General features: G+C 48.5%; 1 protein-coding gene across 2 annotated transcripts in view; it reads right to left on the reverse strand.

Annotated features, from left to right (window-relative positions):
- Nucleotides 1-1,335: 1,335 nt before the first annotated feature.
- Nucleotides 1,336-13,976, reverse strand: part of SLC6A8 (solute carrier family 6 member 8) — a 30,687-nt gene continuing 18,046 nt past the window's right edge. For both annotated transcript variants that reach the window (XM_055003362.1, XM_055003363.1), the window contains exons 8-13: nucleotides 12,541-12,653; nucleotides 12,232-12,369; nucleotides 8,384-8,486; nucleotides 5,822-5,922; nucleotides 3,621-3,791; nucleotides 1,336-1,723 (exon numbers count right to left, since the gene is read on the reverse strand). In XM_055003362.1, coding sequence (XP_054859337.1) covers nucleotides 1,580-1,723; nucleotides 3,621-3,791; nucleotides 5,822-5,922; nucleotides 8,384-8,486; nucleotides 12,232-12,369; nucleotides 12,541-12,653 — 770 coding nt within the window. In that variant the 3' untranslated portion in view covers nucleotides 1,336-1,579. The remainder of the gene's footprint in view (nucleotides 1,724-3,620; nucleotides 3,792-5,821; nucleotides 5,923-8,383; nucleotides 8,487-12,231; nucleotides 12,370-12,540; nucleotides 12,654-13,976) is intronic.

Here is a 13,976-nt window from a genome sequence, read left to right on the forward strand (position 1 = left end):
GCCCAGGGTAAGGCCGATCGCCACCATAGGGTCAGGTTGCAATTTCCCCCAGGCCAGTTTGGGTAGGGATCCTGGCGGTGTTTTGCCACCTTCTGGGCATGGAGTAGGGGTCACTGGGGGCGTGGGGAGGGGAGACAGTTGTGATTTTCCTGCATTTTCCTAGGGGTTGGACTAGATGACCCTAGAGGTCCCTTCCAACCTTGTGATTCTATATTTGCTCTGGTGTAAAGGGGAAGGGACACAGGAGCCAAATGAGTCATGTCCAGATGGGATTCGACATCGTCTAAATCTTTCCATTCACGCAGGGGCTTCTGGCTGTCCACATATGGGGGACGTAGGTGTGTGTGTGTGTGTGGAGGGGCGAAGCAGCTTGGACCTGCCTTCTCATAGGGGGCTTGGTGCAAAGGGCCTGCAAAACGTGTCGAGAAGAGACAGTTGGGCGGCACACAGGATTCAAGGCCCAGATCTTACTCAGTCAGGCCTGTTTGTGACGTTCAGCTGTCTCTTTCTTGACAAAACCTGCCACATGGGGCGGACACACAAGTGTCTTGTGAATCAGATTCCGATCAGCCTGAGCATGGGCCTGCCTATGTGGGTCCGACACCAGAGCAGACACAGGAATGAAATCTCCCCTTCCCAGCCTGAACGAGGAAACGCCCTGAGCTGGTTTCTAAAACCTGTCCATTCGGTACGTGGCTTCCAGTACTGCCAAGATCACACAGTCAAGTGGGGCCAAGGAGGGAGCTGCTGCAGTCCTGCTCAGCAAGGGCTTGGGAACAGAGGCCTGCTTCGGAAACCCACGTCAGACGGGCCTGGCGCTTGACGTGAGGAAGGGCACGGACCTGCCACCTGACTCTACAGGGAGCGAACGGAGAACAAGGTCTCAGCTGCGCCTCAAGGGTCCGATTCCCTGCTCAGCACTGAGTCACGCCAAGCCTGGGAGGCCTGGATCACAGCAACCTTTCCTGCCTCTCTCGGCCGGGCTCTGCTTCCCTTTCAGGAGACAGAAGCCAGAGACCCCTTCTCTAATTCAATAGATCCCAGACAGTTGGGGATAAAATTCCAGGTCCTTTTGGTCCCAGAGCATCACCCCACAGCTCAACTCTACTGGGTAGGAGGTAATCTGCACTCCTGTGAATATGGAGATATATATTATATATATATATACACACACATGTATGCATGTATGTACGTATGTATATTATGCATATATAGAAATTTAAATTTTTTTTCTCTTTAAAAAATAATATTTCTTTTAAAAAATGTAAATCTAAGGCTTTCTTGCCCCCTGCCCCTTCCCACCCACCCACCCTATGGCCTTCAGAACCACCCCCCCATCCCACTTGCATGTACGGGTCTGGTGATCCATGCCAGGCTTCACTCTGGCACCGGAGAGGAGGAGGTAGGGAGCGGATAAAGAGCCAGCCATACCTTTTCTCACTGTGCCAGGAACCCTGCCCCTCCCCACCTGAACACTTGGCAGGTGAACTGTACACCTTTCCCTCTTTGGCCGCCAGGAATTGGGTGGCTCAGAAAAAACAGTGCCCTTCCTTGCTGGGGTACGGAGGGCGGACAGCCATCACATGACGCTCTCCAGGATGACCACTTTGGCACTTCCATCCGAGACCGGGGTCAGGGTGGTCAGAGCGCCGTCCTCTAATTCGGGCACCTTGTATTCCAGATGGTGCAGTCCCCAGATCGGCTGGGTGAGGTGGTGCCAACGCTGTAGAGAGAGGGGAAAGCAGGGAAACAGACGTTTACAAGCGGGCACGTGGGTAAGAGGCAAAGATTCGTTCTCTGCTGTTCCAGAAAGGAAGACTAGATTGAATGGGCTGAAAATGACGGGAGGGAAGATTTGGGTTGAACAGGAGGAGGAAAAAAATCCTAACGGTGAGAATGGTGTTGATATTGCCTAGGGTAGTGAGAGGGTTCTGTCTTGATGGAGGACTTCAAGTATCTGTCGGGAACGCTCTTGCTTTGGAGCTCCAGCATGGGGTGGTGTTGGTGTTGGGATTGGACAGCCTACAAACCTCAGCCGATTCTGGGGCTGTTAAGTTCATATATGTGTATTTTTATGTGCGTACCTTCCATGTCTCTTCCCCCTTCACTCTCACAGTCTCCCCATTCACAATATCCACAGGAGCACGCTACTGACACATGCTATTTACCAGCAATGTAGTGTGCGTTTCCAGATTTTTTTTTCTGTTGTCAAATTTTCTTCTGACTCGGGTATTAATTTGCAAAACCACCATTCTGAAACGCTACATGTTCTACACATAGGATTGCCAACTCCAGGTTGGGAAACTCCTGGAGATTTGGGGGTGGAGTCTGGGGAGGGTGAGGTGGGACCTCAGCAGGGGAAAAGGTCACAGAGTCAACCTGCCAAAGCAGCTATTTCCTCCAGGAGAACTGATCTCTGTCGGCTGGAAGGTGGCAAACTTATCTACACTTCAACATAGCAAGTGCCCTAGATGATAGATAAATAGACAGACAGATATTTATATCCCATTTTTCTCCTCTAACACAGGACTCATCAAGTCATAGATGATAAAAAATAAGAACATAATATCTCAAAATCCAAATACATCAAAAGATCCCTTGCTTACACCCCTCCTATTATCGAAATCTGACAACGGTACCCCAGAGATAGTGTGACTTGATGTTACACCCCCACCCCCACCCCCGTGCTTCCATCACAGCAGAGGCATGTTTTAAGAACTAGTATACTAGACCAAGATGGGAGCAGGAGATTTGTGAAGACAACATATGCAATTCTGTGAACTATTTATTTTTTTGAAAAATTATACTTTGCCTTTCTTCCCTTCTCAGGGCCAGCAAGGTAGCTAACCAATTAAAAACATGCATAATGAAAACATTAATCAAGAGCAGGCGTATCCAGAGGGCAGCACCCGATAGGGTCAGTTCAGTAGTTGCCCAAGCAGCAGTGCATATTGCAACTTGTGGCCCACAACCACTGTGCAGTAGTCTGAGAAGGGTAGCCGAAAAGGAGGAGGGCCTGCAACAGGCTCCGCCCACACTGTCCTGCGCAGGCTCAAACTGATAATAGATCTGGCCTCCAGAAACACCATTCACACCCGCAAACAATATTTAGACAGATATTTATACCCCCGTTTTTCCCCCCAATGTGGTTTACATTACTGTTCTCCCCTCCTCCATTTTAGTTTCAAAACAACCCTGCAAGGTAGGTGAGGCTGGCCCAAGGTCATACAGCAGGCTTCCACGGCAGAGTGGACATCTGAGGGTCAACAAGATCCTAGATCACCACTTTAACCTCTACGACACACTGGCTGTCCTTGTTCACTCCTCAACAATAGCACCTGGTTAAGGTACCGTCCTTTGGCCATATGCTTCAGCAGGCGAGAACTGAAAATACATAGGCTGTGGCGTCCTGTGTGGCTACACACATGTGTCTGTTCTTCGTGGCCCATCCAGGTTCTTGGTGTGCATAACTGTCGAGCAAGCTCAAGACACAAAATTGGCTTCATGCTATGGTATCTTCCGATCTGGGGTAGCCAATGGCACCCTTCCCTCCCCAAACACGCTCTGACCCCTGGCCCCTAACCCCTGCTCTGTGCCAATGGGGTGGGAAGAAGCCTCACCTCAGCCAGTGATCCCTTAGCACGGATGAGTTTGTAGAGGGCTGTGAGAGGGACACACAACATAGAGGAGAGTGCAAAGCCCCAGCCGATCGCTTCTCCCCACCAGGGGTAGATGTAGGTGTTGTTGTAGATCAATGGCTTGTAGTAGGCCACGTTGAAGAGGAAAATGCCCTGGAAGGAAGTGGTAGGGACAATGGTAAAGGAGCCACAAACCTTCCCCAAATCTTTCTCGTTCGCACCTTCCCTTCCTAGAGGAGATGATTCCTAGGCCTCGGATTTCAGCACACTTAGACAAGATCATACCTGTAGAGGAACAGCCCACTATGTAAATTTCCCTTTTTGCTCAGATAGTAAAAAATGTCTCCCTCTGGAACATTTTGCTCATGTTTTAAAGTGTGTGCTCTCGAGGGAGCATTGAAGTTGCTCCCTAGAGAGTCTGTGGTACAAGGGTTGCCCTTTGGGATCAGGTGGGCCTGCACAGCCAAGATGGTGCCCACCATTCAGGCACTCTGGGGAGTGAGTCTGCTGGTCCCCCAAGCACTCTTATTCCAGAGACAAAGCTGCAGCTGATCCTAGCAGCTTTCCCTTCTGTAGAAAGCTGCTCCCCTCCAGAGAAATGTGGGAGGGGGGGGTGCATTCAAACACCTCTCTCCCTAGAGAACTGGCACTAAAGGCTCTGCCTGCTTTCTTGCCTGTGTGTCCGAAGTCTGAGGCCTGCTGCTTCTGAAAATGGGGGCTACTGTCCTTTGGTCATATGAGAAGACAAGGTTCTCTGGACAAGTCAACAATGCTAGGAAAAGAAGACGACCTAAAATGAGATGGCTTGACTCAATAAAAGCCACGTTCTCCTGTTTGCAGGATCTGAGCAAGGATGTTTTGGAGGTCTTTCCTTCCTAGGGTCACCATAGGTCGGAGGCGACTTGATGGCACATAACACACACACATTTCACCATTATTTACTAACAGACATGGATGTAATCCTCTAATTTCCTTTCAAAGCCTGTGGTCTATGCTACATCCAGTGGCAGTTGGTTCCACAAGACAACGATGCATTGTGTAAAGAATTTTCTTGTAGCTTGCAAGAAGAAAAATGGAGCAAGAATGCTCAATTAAGTGAAATGGATGCTGTTGTTTATTGCTTACGGGACTCTTTTACCATCGACTGAGAGTGCAGAATATAAATATTTTAAATAAAGGAGGGAATGAAAGCACAGCACTTCTTGTGCCCAGGAGGAATTTCTTGGTTGAGGATGAATTCTGAGCAGCAGCAGGGAAACCACACTTTGGGCATCACCATCTCAGGTCATGTGGGCACTGGCCACACCTCATTGTCTTTTTCAGGAACCACTTTGCCCATGGAGTTTTGAGCTACGGCTGCCTTTGTTTTTCTGAGCCCACTCCTACCAGTAAATAGGAAGTATTTATATAGTGCTTTCAGTGTCCAAAGCACTTCACATGCATTAAATCTTTACAACAGCCCTGTAAGGTAGGACATTATTATCCCCATCTTGAAGGTGGGATAAGGCTGAGACTGTGAAGGTGTCTAAGGCTGCCTAGTGAGACCGGGGAAGAGACGGGACCTGAACGGGGATCTTCCAGATCACAGCCCATTCCTTCTTTTAGCCACTCTGCTACCTGTAACAGCAGCTGGGCACAAAGAGCTTTGCTCACTAGTTTTCTTCTGTGCCAGGAATAGTTTCACCTGCTAAATCCTTGAACACATGATCTAGCGGCTACTAGAGACATACAAGCAGGATGAGGAAAGAGAGTTCGGAACCCAATCCCAGGCTGCAGGACTGAATCAGCCAGGGTGGGGAAGAGTGGCAAGCGAAGCGTTTCCTGGCATGCAAGAAAAGTGACGCTGGCCGGACGACTGCTTCTCACACTGTTTAAGGTGAGGAGTCCTGCCAGGATAAAAGGAGAGGAGAGATTTGAGCTGCGAACGCACACATGGAGCTGCCTTATACTGAATCAGCCCCTTGGTCCCTCAAGGTTGGTCTTGTCTATTCAGGGTCTCATGCTGAGGTCTTTCCCATCACCTGCGACCTGGTCCTTTTAACGGGAGATGGCGGGGGCTGGACCTGGCACCTGCTGGTGTCAAGGAGATGCTCTGCCACTGAGCCACGGAACGTGCAACCCTTTTATACAGGCGTGCCCCCCCCCGCCCGGTGCCCCGGCAGATCTCCATCCTTGAGCCTCACCAGGCAGACAAGAGGGGTCAGGAACATCCAGCACCACTTCATCCACGGGAAGGGCCGATAGCCAATCATGCAGGCGATGTCATCCATGAAGCGGTCAGCACCTGCGAAGGAGAAGCACAACCTGAAGGCAAGGCAGGCGCCTTCCTCCATCACTCCCCCCCTCTCCCCCGATGGCTCTTGACCCACCAAGGCAGCCCTGCCCACCCGCCCCTCCTGCAGCAGATAAAGCCGGGACTCTTCAAGGACCGGACTCGGCTGAGGCTCACCGAGTCCCAGGGGAAGGGAAAACAGAGATGCCCTTGAGTGGAGACAGTGCAGGCAGCAAGACACAACCTTGTTCCACATTTGCTGCACACACACACCTCTTTCAACTTGCAAGAGATCAAGCTTGACAAGCCCCCCCCCGCCCCCAAATGCTAAGTTCCTGAGGCCCAGCTCCCACCCGGTGCCTCTCGTGGTTAAGAGGGCGAACGTCTCCCTCGGCTGCTCTCTCCAAAAAGGCAGCTTAAATTTAATCAGATAAACGAGTGAGCAAAAGGCAGGTTGTTCCCACCCTTTTGTGAACGAGTGGATTTTAATCTGTGCTAATAATTGTGAACTGTATGTATGTACTGAAAGTACAAGCAGAAAAAAAACCACCACGATTCTTCTTTCATCACTCTGACTGAGAACGTGCCAGGGGAATTACAGTGCTTGTCTAGAAGAAGAGAAAGGCCACACGCCAAAACTGGTCCAGAAGAAGTAGGAGACAGACTGGCAATCGCCTTCGTCAGGGAAGAAAGGAAGGGTGACCATTCATTCCATTTTGTGTTTGCTCCCTTTGTGCAAGGAGTTTTCCAGTTGGACCTTTTATGATACGCTTTTGAGCAGAGGGTTGCTCTCAGAAAAACAGGCGGTGAGCGCCTTTTATCAGCTGCATCTGGTGCGCCAACTAGAGTCAGCCAATCTGCTGCACTGATCCATGTTTCTGTGACTTCATGGCTAGATTACTGCAACGCACTCTATGTGGGACTGCCCCTGAAGACAACCAGGAAACTACAACTGGTCCAGAATGCAGCAGTCCAACTACTGTCAGGGCCTAACTGCTGGGAACGTATGTTACCCATTCTGAAACAGCTACACTGGCTGCCAGGGCTGGATTGACCGGGGGGCAGGGGGGGTAGTCTGCCCCCGGCACCATCAAAGAGGGGGCGCTGGGCGCAGCTGCCAGCCGCTGGGAGCGCGCGGGCGGCTGAGCAGAGGGCTGGAAGCCTGCACGTGCCATTCGCCTGCTCCAAGGGCAGGGGGTGCGTGGCAAGCATGCCGCCCTGTCAGGCTGCCAGTTCAATTCATGACATGGAACCCACATATTTGAAGGACCGTCTCCTTCCAGGCAGCCATTTGCTGGCTATGCCACCACTTAGGGTGGCCTGTTTGGCACTGACCAGGGCCTGGGCCTTTTCCATAGTGGCCCCTGCGCTGAAGAATGGGCTCCCTCAGGAAGTGAGGGGAGCCCCCCCTGGAAATCTTCAGGAGGTGTTGCAAGACTTACTTATTTGCCAGGGCTTTTGAGGGGGCGTGAAGGGCAGGCATCTTATAAGAGGCGAGAGATTAATCTTTGTTTTCATGTGGAAATTTTTTAATCATTTTGTAAGCTGCCACGAACTATGTGGAAAGATGGGGGTATAAATGCTTAGAGATTAGCTCCCCAAAAGCCAAGGTGAGCGAGTGGGGATTCTAGGCAGCTGTTAGCTTAAGAATGCCCTGACCTGGATGGCCCTCTGGAGTCACCAAACGTCGGCTGCATCTTGATGGCAACTTATACACACACACACACATGCGCGAGCTTAAGAATTACTCTTTTTATAAATCCAGAGGAATTAGCTGTGTTAGTCTGTAGTTGCAAAATAGCAAAGAGTCCAGTAGCACCTTTGAGACTAACCAATTTATTTGTAGCATAAGCTTTCAAGAACCACAGATGTTTTCATCAGATGCATCGTCAGCTTTCGAGAACCACAGCTGTCTCCGTCAGATGCATCGTCAGCTTTCGAGAACCACAGCTGTCTTCGTCAGATGCATCGCCAGCTTTCGAGAGCCACAGCTGTCTCGTCAGCGTTCAAGAACCACAGCTGTCTTTGGCAGATGCATTGTCAGCTTTCGAGAACCACTTCGTCATGCATCTGACGAAGACAGCTGTGGTTCTCGAAAGCTTATGCTACAAATATGTTGGTTAGTCTTAAAGGTGCTACTGGACTCTTTTATAAACATAAGCTGGGCGGAGCGTGGTCAGGTGCTTCAGAGGCCTCTTTCTGCTCACATTTGCATTCACACTTTTCAGCAGGCCACGGTTACAGCTCCCACCTCCAAATGTGGCTCACAGTTGAAATCTATTATTTTTTCACTGAACAAATGAAATTATTTTATCCAGAGTGCACCCTGTGCAAATGGTGTCAAGGAGCTTTAGGGGGAAGCTTGATCTGTAGGACAGGCAGGCAGGAGATGAACCCCAACCCCACTTTTAAAGCAGTTTTACTCCTGGCGGGGGTTATTTCTGGTCTTAAGGTCTATATGACTTGCTCTTACCGTACACCCAGGCGATCGCCACACACTCCCAGAAGGCCTGCCACAGCAGAGTAGTGCCACTTGCCGAGTAGTAGTCAAAGAGCTGAAAGACATACATGCCCCCCTGGGGAGGGCTGGAAGTGAGGGGGCAGGATCCTTACATCCACCATTCGGCTCCCACTTTCCCAGACTGGCTTTGCCTTCAGCTGTTCCCGCACACTTGGCTTTTAACCAGGGCCAGCCTGCAGGGCAGCTGAAGGGAGCTGTAATAGCCCTTCTTTCTTTTTTACCTTTAAGAAACTCCTTTGCGGGGTCTGAAGAAGACCCAAACTTGCTTTCGCTCAACAGCCAGCTGAGAGCCAAGCTACAAGTGACGCCTTACCCAGGTTGGACACTTGTCAGCTTCCCTCAAGTTTTGGTGGAAAATGTAGGCGTCCTGGTTTTACAGCTTGGCTCTCCATTACAGCTGCAAGACCAGGATGCCTACATTTCCCATCAAAACTTGAGGGAAGCTGACAAGTGTCCAACCTGTGTCAGGCGTCACTTGTAGCTTGGCTCTCAGAAGTTCCGTCTCAGCAGCTGCCAGTGCCTTTTCAAGTTCAATGATCACGTGGCCCCTGTTTCGGATTGGGACCACTGTGCACTTCTTCCCCCTTGCTCTTTCTCCAACTTGAAGTGGCCCTGGAGGTTTGCCCCATTAGGATAAACATACGTCTCCCTTTATCTGAGTCCACAGGTTTCACCAACGAGGCAAACAGCAGCACCCCAGAGCCGATTCCCCCGCCTTCGACTGCTTCTCCTTGCACTGTTCTCCAGTTCCGTAACTCTAGTCCTATTGCATCTCCCGTCCTGCGTGACTGAATTGTTTTCTAGACTTTGTAATCTGCCTTGAGTCTCGGCAAGGAAGGCGGCCTAGAATCCCTTGTTGTCTTTGGTGGGACCTTTTCTGCAAAGGTCAAGGGCCATTTCATGTCTTACTTCCCTTAAAGAGGTGGGAGCAGTCAAGTATAGAACTTACTTACAAGAAGGAACCCCCTTGTGGGTGGTTCCATATGAGGTGATAGATCCGAGAGCTGTGGATAATGAACAACAATGTTTAACGTATAAAGAAATAACTAAGATTGAAGTATCTAAACTTAGAATAAAGACGCAAGAGGAACTATCACCTAACTATGATTGGTTTCAGTATAGACAGATTAGAGACTTATACAACTCAGACTTTGCAAAAGGGGGCATACGAACAGAGAACTCGGAACTAGAGCAGACCCTTCTTAAAGAAGACAAGAAAAGAATATCCAAGGTATACCAAGTATTGCTGAAATGGTATACTGAGGATGAGATAGTTAAAACACAGATGGTGAAATGGGCTATAAATTTCAATAAAGAAATAACAATGGAGGCATGGGAATACTTGTGGAAAACTACAATGAAGACAACGACATGTATTAATATTAAAGAGAACATTTTCAAAATGATCTATCGTTGGTACATGACACCAAAGAAGATTGCGCTAGGGAATTTGAATACTTCTAATAAATGCTGGAAATGTAAGAAACATGAGGGCTCCCTCTATCATATGTGGTGGTCGTGTGAGGTAGCTAGGCAGTTCTGGGGGGAAATAATAAGAGAAATGAGTGAAATTTTACAGTTTCAAATAAATAAGAACCCAGAACTCCTGCTGCTAAACTTGGGAATGGAGGGAATTTCAGCCCATCATAGGACGTTGATTTTTTATATGACTGCAGCAGCTAGACTTTTGTATGCGCAGAAATGGAAAGTACAAGAAGTACCAACTATTGAAGATTGGATCTACAAATTGCTGTATATGGCTGAAATTGACAAGATGACAAGAAAACTGAGAGATCTGGACTCAGGGCAGTTCAACACAGACTGGGAGAAGCTGAAACAATACCTGGAGAAGAAATGGGAGGTGGGAGGAAAACTGTGGCAGTTTGAGAACTACTGAAATATAATAAAAGTATAAAAGAGAGGGGTGACTTTACCGGGGGAGGAAGAGAAATGTGAATTTATAAGCAGTTAGATTAATTGATTGAGATATATATAGATATGTATAGGTCAACTGATAGAGAATAATTAATGATAAGGTTTAAACATGAGGATTGACTAACTAACAATATTTTCTTTCTTTGACAAGATTTATATGCACCAAACTGAATGTATAGAAGAGTTAAATTGATTGAGTATTTGAGGAGTTATATAGAATTACCATAAAAAGTTGAAATGAGTAATATATAGAGAACAAATCAAATTGTTTGATTTAAATGTGGGAAATTTTTATGGTTTATGATATATAGGTTTATATAGAATTATTCAAAACTGGAAAATGGGATAAATTGTTTATCTAAAGACGTATAGTTTGGGTGTATAATAATTAAAGGAGTTAATGATGCACTGCTTAATATAATGGAGAATGTATATCTGTTTTAGACAGAGGAATTTAATAGAAGTAAGGGAAAAGGGACAGAGGGTGGGAAAGCTGTTGGAAGTCAACAAAAGGGGGGGAAAGGGAGGGGGTTAGAAACGAAAAATTAGGGGAAAATTGATTGTAATGTAAAAATAAAAATGTTCTAACCCAATAAAAAATTTTTCAAAAAAAAAAAAAAGAGGTGGGAGCAGTCTGTGCAAGTCTCTCGTCCCCATTTTATCCTCACTGCGACCCTGCGAGGTAGGAGAGGCGGACTGTGTCTGGTCCATGACCATCCCACTAGGCTTTGTAGCAAAATTGGGATTTGAACTCGGACCGCAAGAGACACACAGTCAGAGATACAAAATGTTCTTGACCAGTTCTCTACAGCATCCTCCTCAGCGAAGACGGTCCAGTTAATATTACTTTCCTGTGTGCCCAACTGCCCAGTCAGCCAAGGTAAAGGATCTTCCTAGGCAAGAGCAGACCTTCAGGGACTCCCCTGTCCCTGTTAGCGGAAATCCTGGCACACCCGTAATTCTTTCCTTGGAGGGTTTCACCGCTTTGCATGTTGGCAGGGTGTGTGTGTGTGTGTGTGTGCATGCCCCAAGGCTGCCAAAGGTCTCCCGGCACCCTGGAGCTCACACTGGCAGCTGCATCCAACAGGATGGCCACGTTTTTATGGGCATGCTTTGGCCTCTCTCCAGCAGACAGTTCGGGAACAACTGGCTTTTGGGTAGTGCTGTGTGTGTGTGTGGGTGTGTGTGTCTCTCTCTCTGACTGGGCAAGCCCATTTTTGTGCTACAACTGACCCCTGTGCTTGCATCTTATCTGAGTACCAAATAAGTCACAGATTTGCCCTTCTGGCCTTTTATTTGTTCTTTAAACCCAACATGTGCATCTAAGCCATTAAAACTTCTATCTGCTATATGATTATTCATCCCTTACTCCAAGGAACTGAGGGGTGGCATCCAGGGTTCTTCCTTTCTCTTTCTATTATTACAACAACCCTGTGAAGTAGGCTGGGCTGAGAAAGAGAGGGAAATTGGCCCATGGCCACCCAGCAGTAGAGTTGCCATCAGCCTGGAGAAAAAATGCCCCACCTCTTTCGTAGAGGTTTAATGTGTGCAAATGGGAAGCAGAAGTTTTTCATGGGCCAGAGGTCAAGAACATCCCCTGGCATCCCCTCAGGCCTCTATTAAATGGACAGGGATGTTTTTTTTCTCCTGCTTAAATGCTTAAAATGCTGCGGCTTAACTGTTATCAGGAGCGAGAAGGAGCATGAACATCACCCCCTTCCTGCAGTCACTCCACTGGTTCATCTCAACCCCCCTCTTCCAGTGTTTCAGTAGAAATTAGCAAGTCTGCACTCTGGTTGTTTGTGTGTTGGTCCACGACCCCTCCTCTCCCACCACCAACTCCAGGGGTTTTGTGGCAGCCATACCTCAGTCACCATGGAAAGCTCGATGAAGAAGCAGATGACGCAGCAAACAGCCACAGTGACCTCTCTCTGGAACCGGAAGGCATAGGCAGCCGGGAAGAAATCCAGGATGCCGGTGATAAAGCCTTCAACGCCCACGAACTGTGGCGGTGTCATGGGGCGGGGGGGGGGCGGGGTTAAGGAGATGGGAGAAAGGAGATTGTGAGACACGTGGCAGGGACACCACTGCTCTCCTGGTGTCAGGAGAGCAGCCCTACTTCTCTGCACCTCCCAGCCTCCTGTCCATCCCAGCCCAGTTCTGCCCCAGCTCACCTGGCTATCCAAGCCCAAAAGCAGGAGCATGAAGAAAAAGAGGGCAGCCCAGAGGGGGGCAACAGGCATCAGCGTGACAGCTCGTGGGTACGCGATAAAGGCCAGCCCGGGCCCTATGAGAGAAAGGAAGAAATGGAGATAGGCCCCAGGGATGCTCAGCTCCCAGTCAGGCATCACGGAATCAGAGAATCACAGAACAGTTGGAAGGGGCCCTACAGACCATCTAGTCCAACCCCCTGCCTGGTGCAGGATCAGCCTAAAGCATCTCTGACAAGTATTCATCCAGCCTCTTCTTGAAAACTGCCAGTGAGGGGGAGCTCACCACCTCCCTAGGCAGCTGATTCCACTTTTGAACTACTCTGACCGTGAAAAAGTTTTTCCTAATATCCAGCCTTTGTGCATGTAGTTTTAAGCCCATTGCTTCACGTCCTACCCTCTGCTGCCAACTGGAACAGCTCCTTGTCCTCCTCCAAATGACAGCCTTTCATATATTTAAAGAGAGCAATCATGTCCCTCTCAACCTCCTCTTCTCCAAACTAAACATTCCCAAGGCCCTCAGCCTTTCTTCATAGGGCTCAGTCTCCAGACCCCTTATCATCCTCGTCACTCTCCTCTGCACCCTCTCGATTTTGTCCACATCCTTTTGGAAGTGAGGCCTCCAGAACTGCACACAATACTCCAGGTGTGGCCTGACCAAGGCAGTATAGAGAGGGGCTATGACCTCCTGTGATTTCGATGCTATGGCCCCTTTGATACAACCCAGGATTGAATTAGCCTTTTTTGCCACCGCATCACACTGACTGCTCATATTCAGTTTACAGTCCACTCTTACCCCAAGATATCTTTCGCATACACTACTGCCCAGAAGTGTATCCCCCATCCAGTATTCGTGCTTCACATTTTTGTGGCCCAGATGTAATACTGTGCATTTATCTATGTTGAATTGCATCCTGTTCACAACCGCCCACCGATGAACTGGCCACAGGCAGGGCTGTCAGACCCAACACAGTGCCCAAGCATGGAGCTTGGAATTCAGTAGTTGGAAATGCTCGGCTTTCATTTCAGCATGACGACACCATAAGCTTCTAGAAATAAGCATGAACTTTCAGCTGTCAGGGAACAGAGACGCAAAGTGCTGTCTGTCGATCCCCTTCCCTTGAAGGGGCAGAGCAAATTATGCATGCATATTAGTTTGGTTTACATAGCATATTACAAATTTTGACATATATTAACACTGAGATTGGATTATTTAATGCTGAATTCGCACTGGCCAAGCTATTCCTGCAATTCCACTGTTGTGGCCGGTAAGCACTAACGTTGCTATTGGCCTTGAAGTTCAGCACCCATAAGAATGAAAAACAAACTACCAAAACCCAAGTTTCTGTCCCTTATGGAACTGAGCAGGTCTGTGCTGCACATGTTGAAATCTCAAAAGC

This window comes from Eublepharis macularius, chromosome 19 (genome assembly GCF_028583425.1).
Source record: "Eublepharis macularius isolate TG4126 chromosome 19, MPM_Emac_v1.0, whole genome shotgun sequence".
Classification (NCBI taxonomy): domain Eukaryota; kingdom Metazoa; phylum Chordata; class Lepidosauria; order Squamata; family Eublepharidae; genus Eublepharis; species Eublepharis macularius.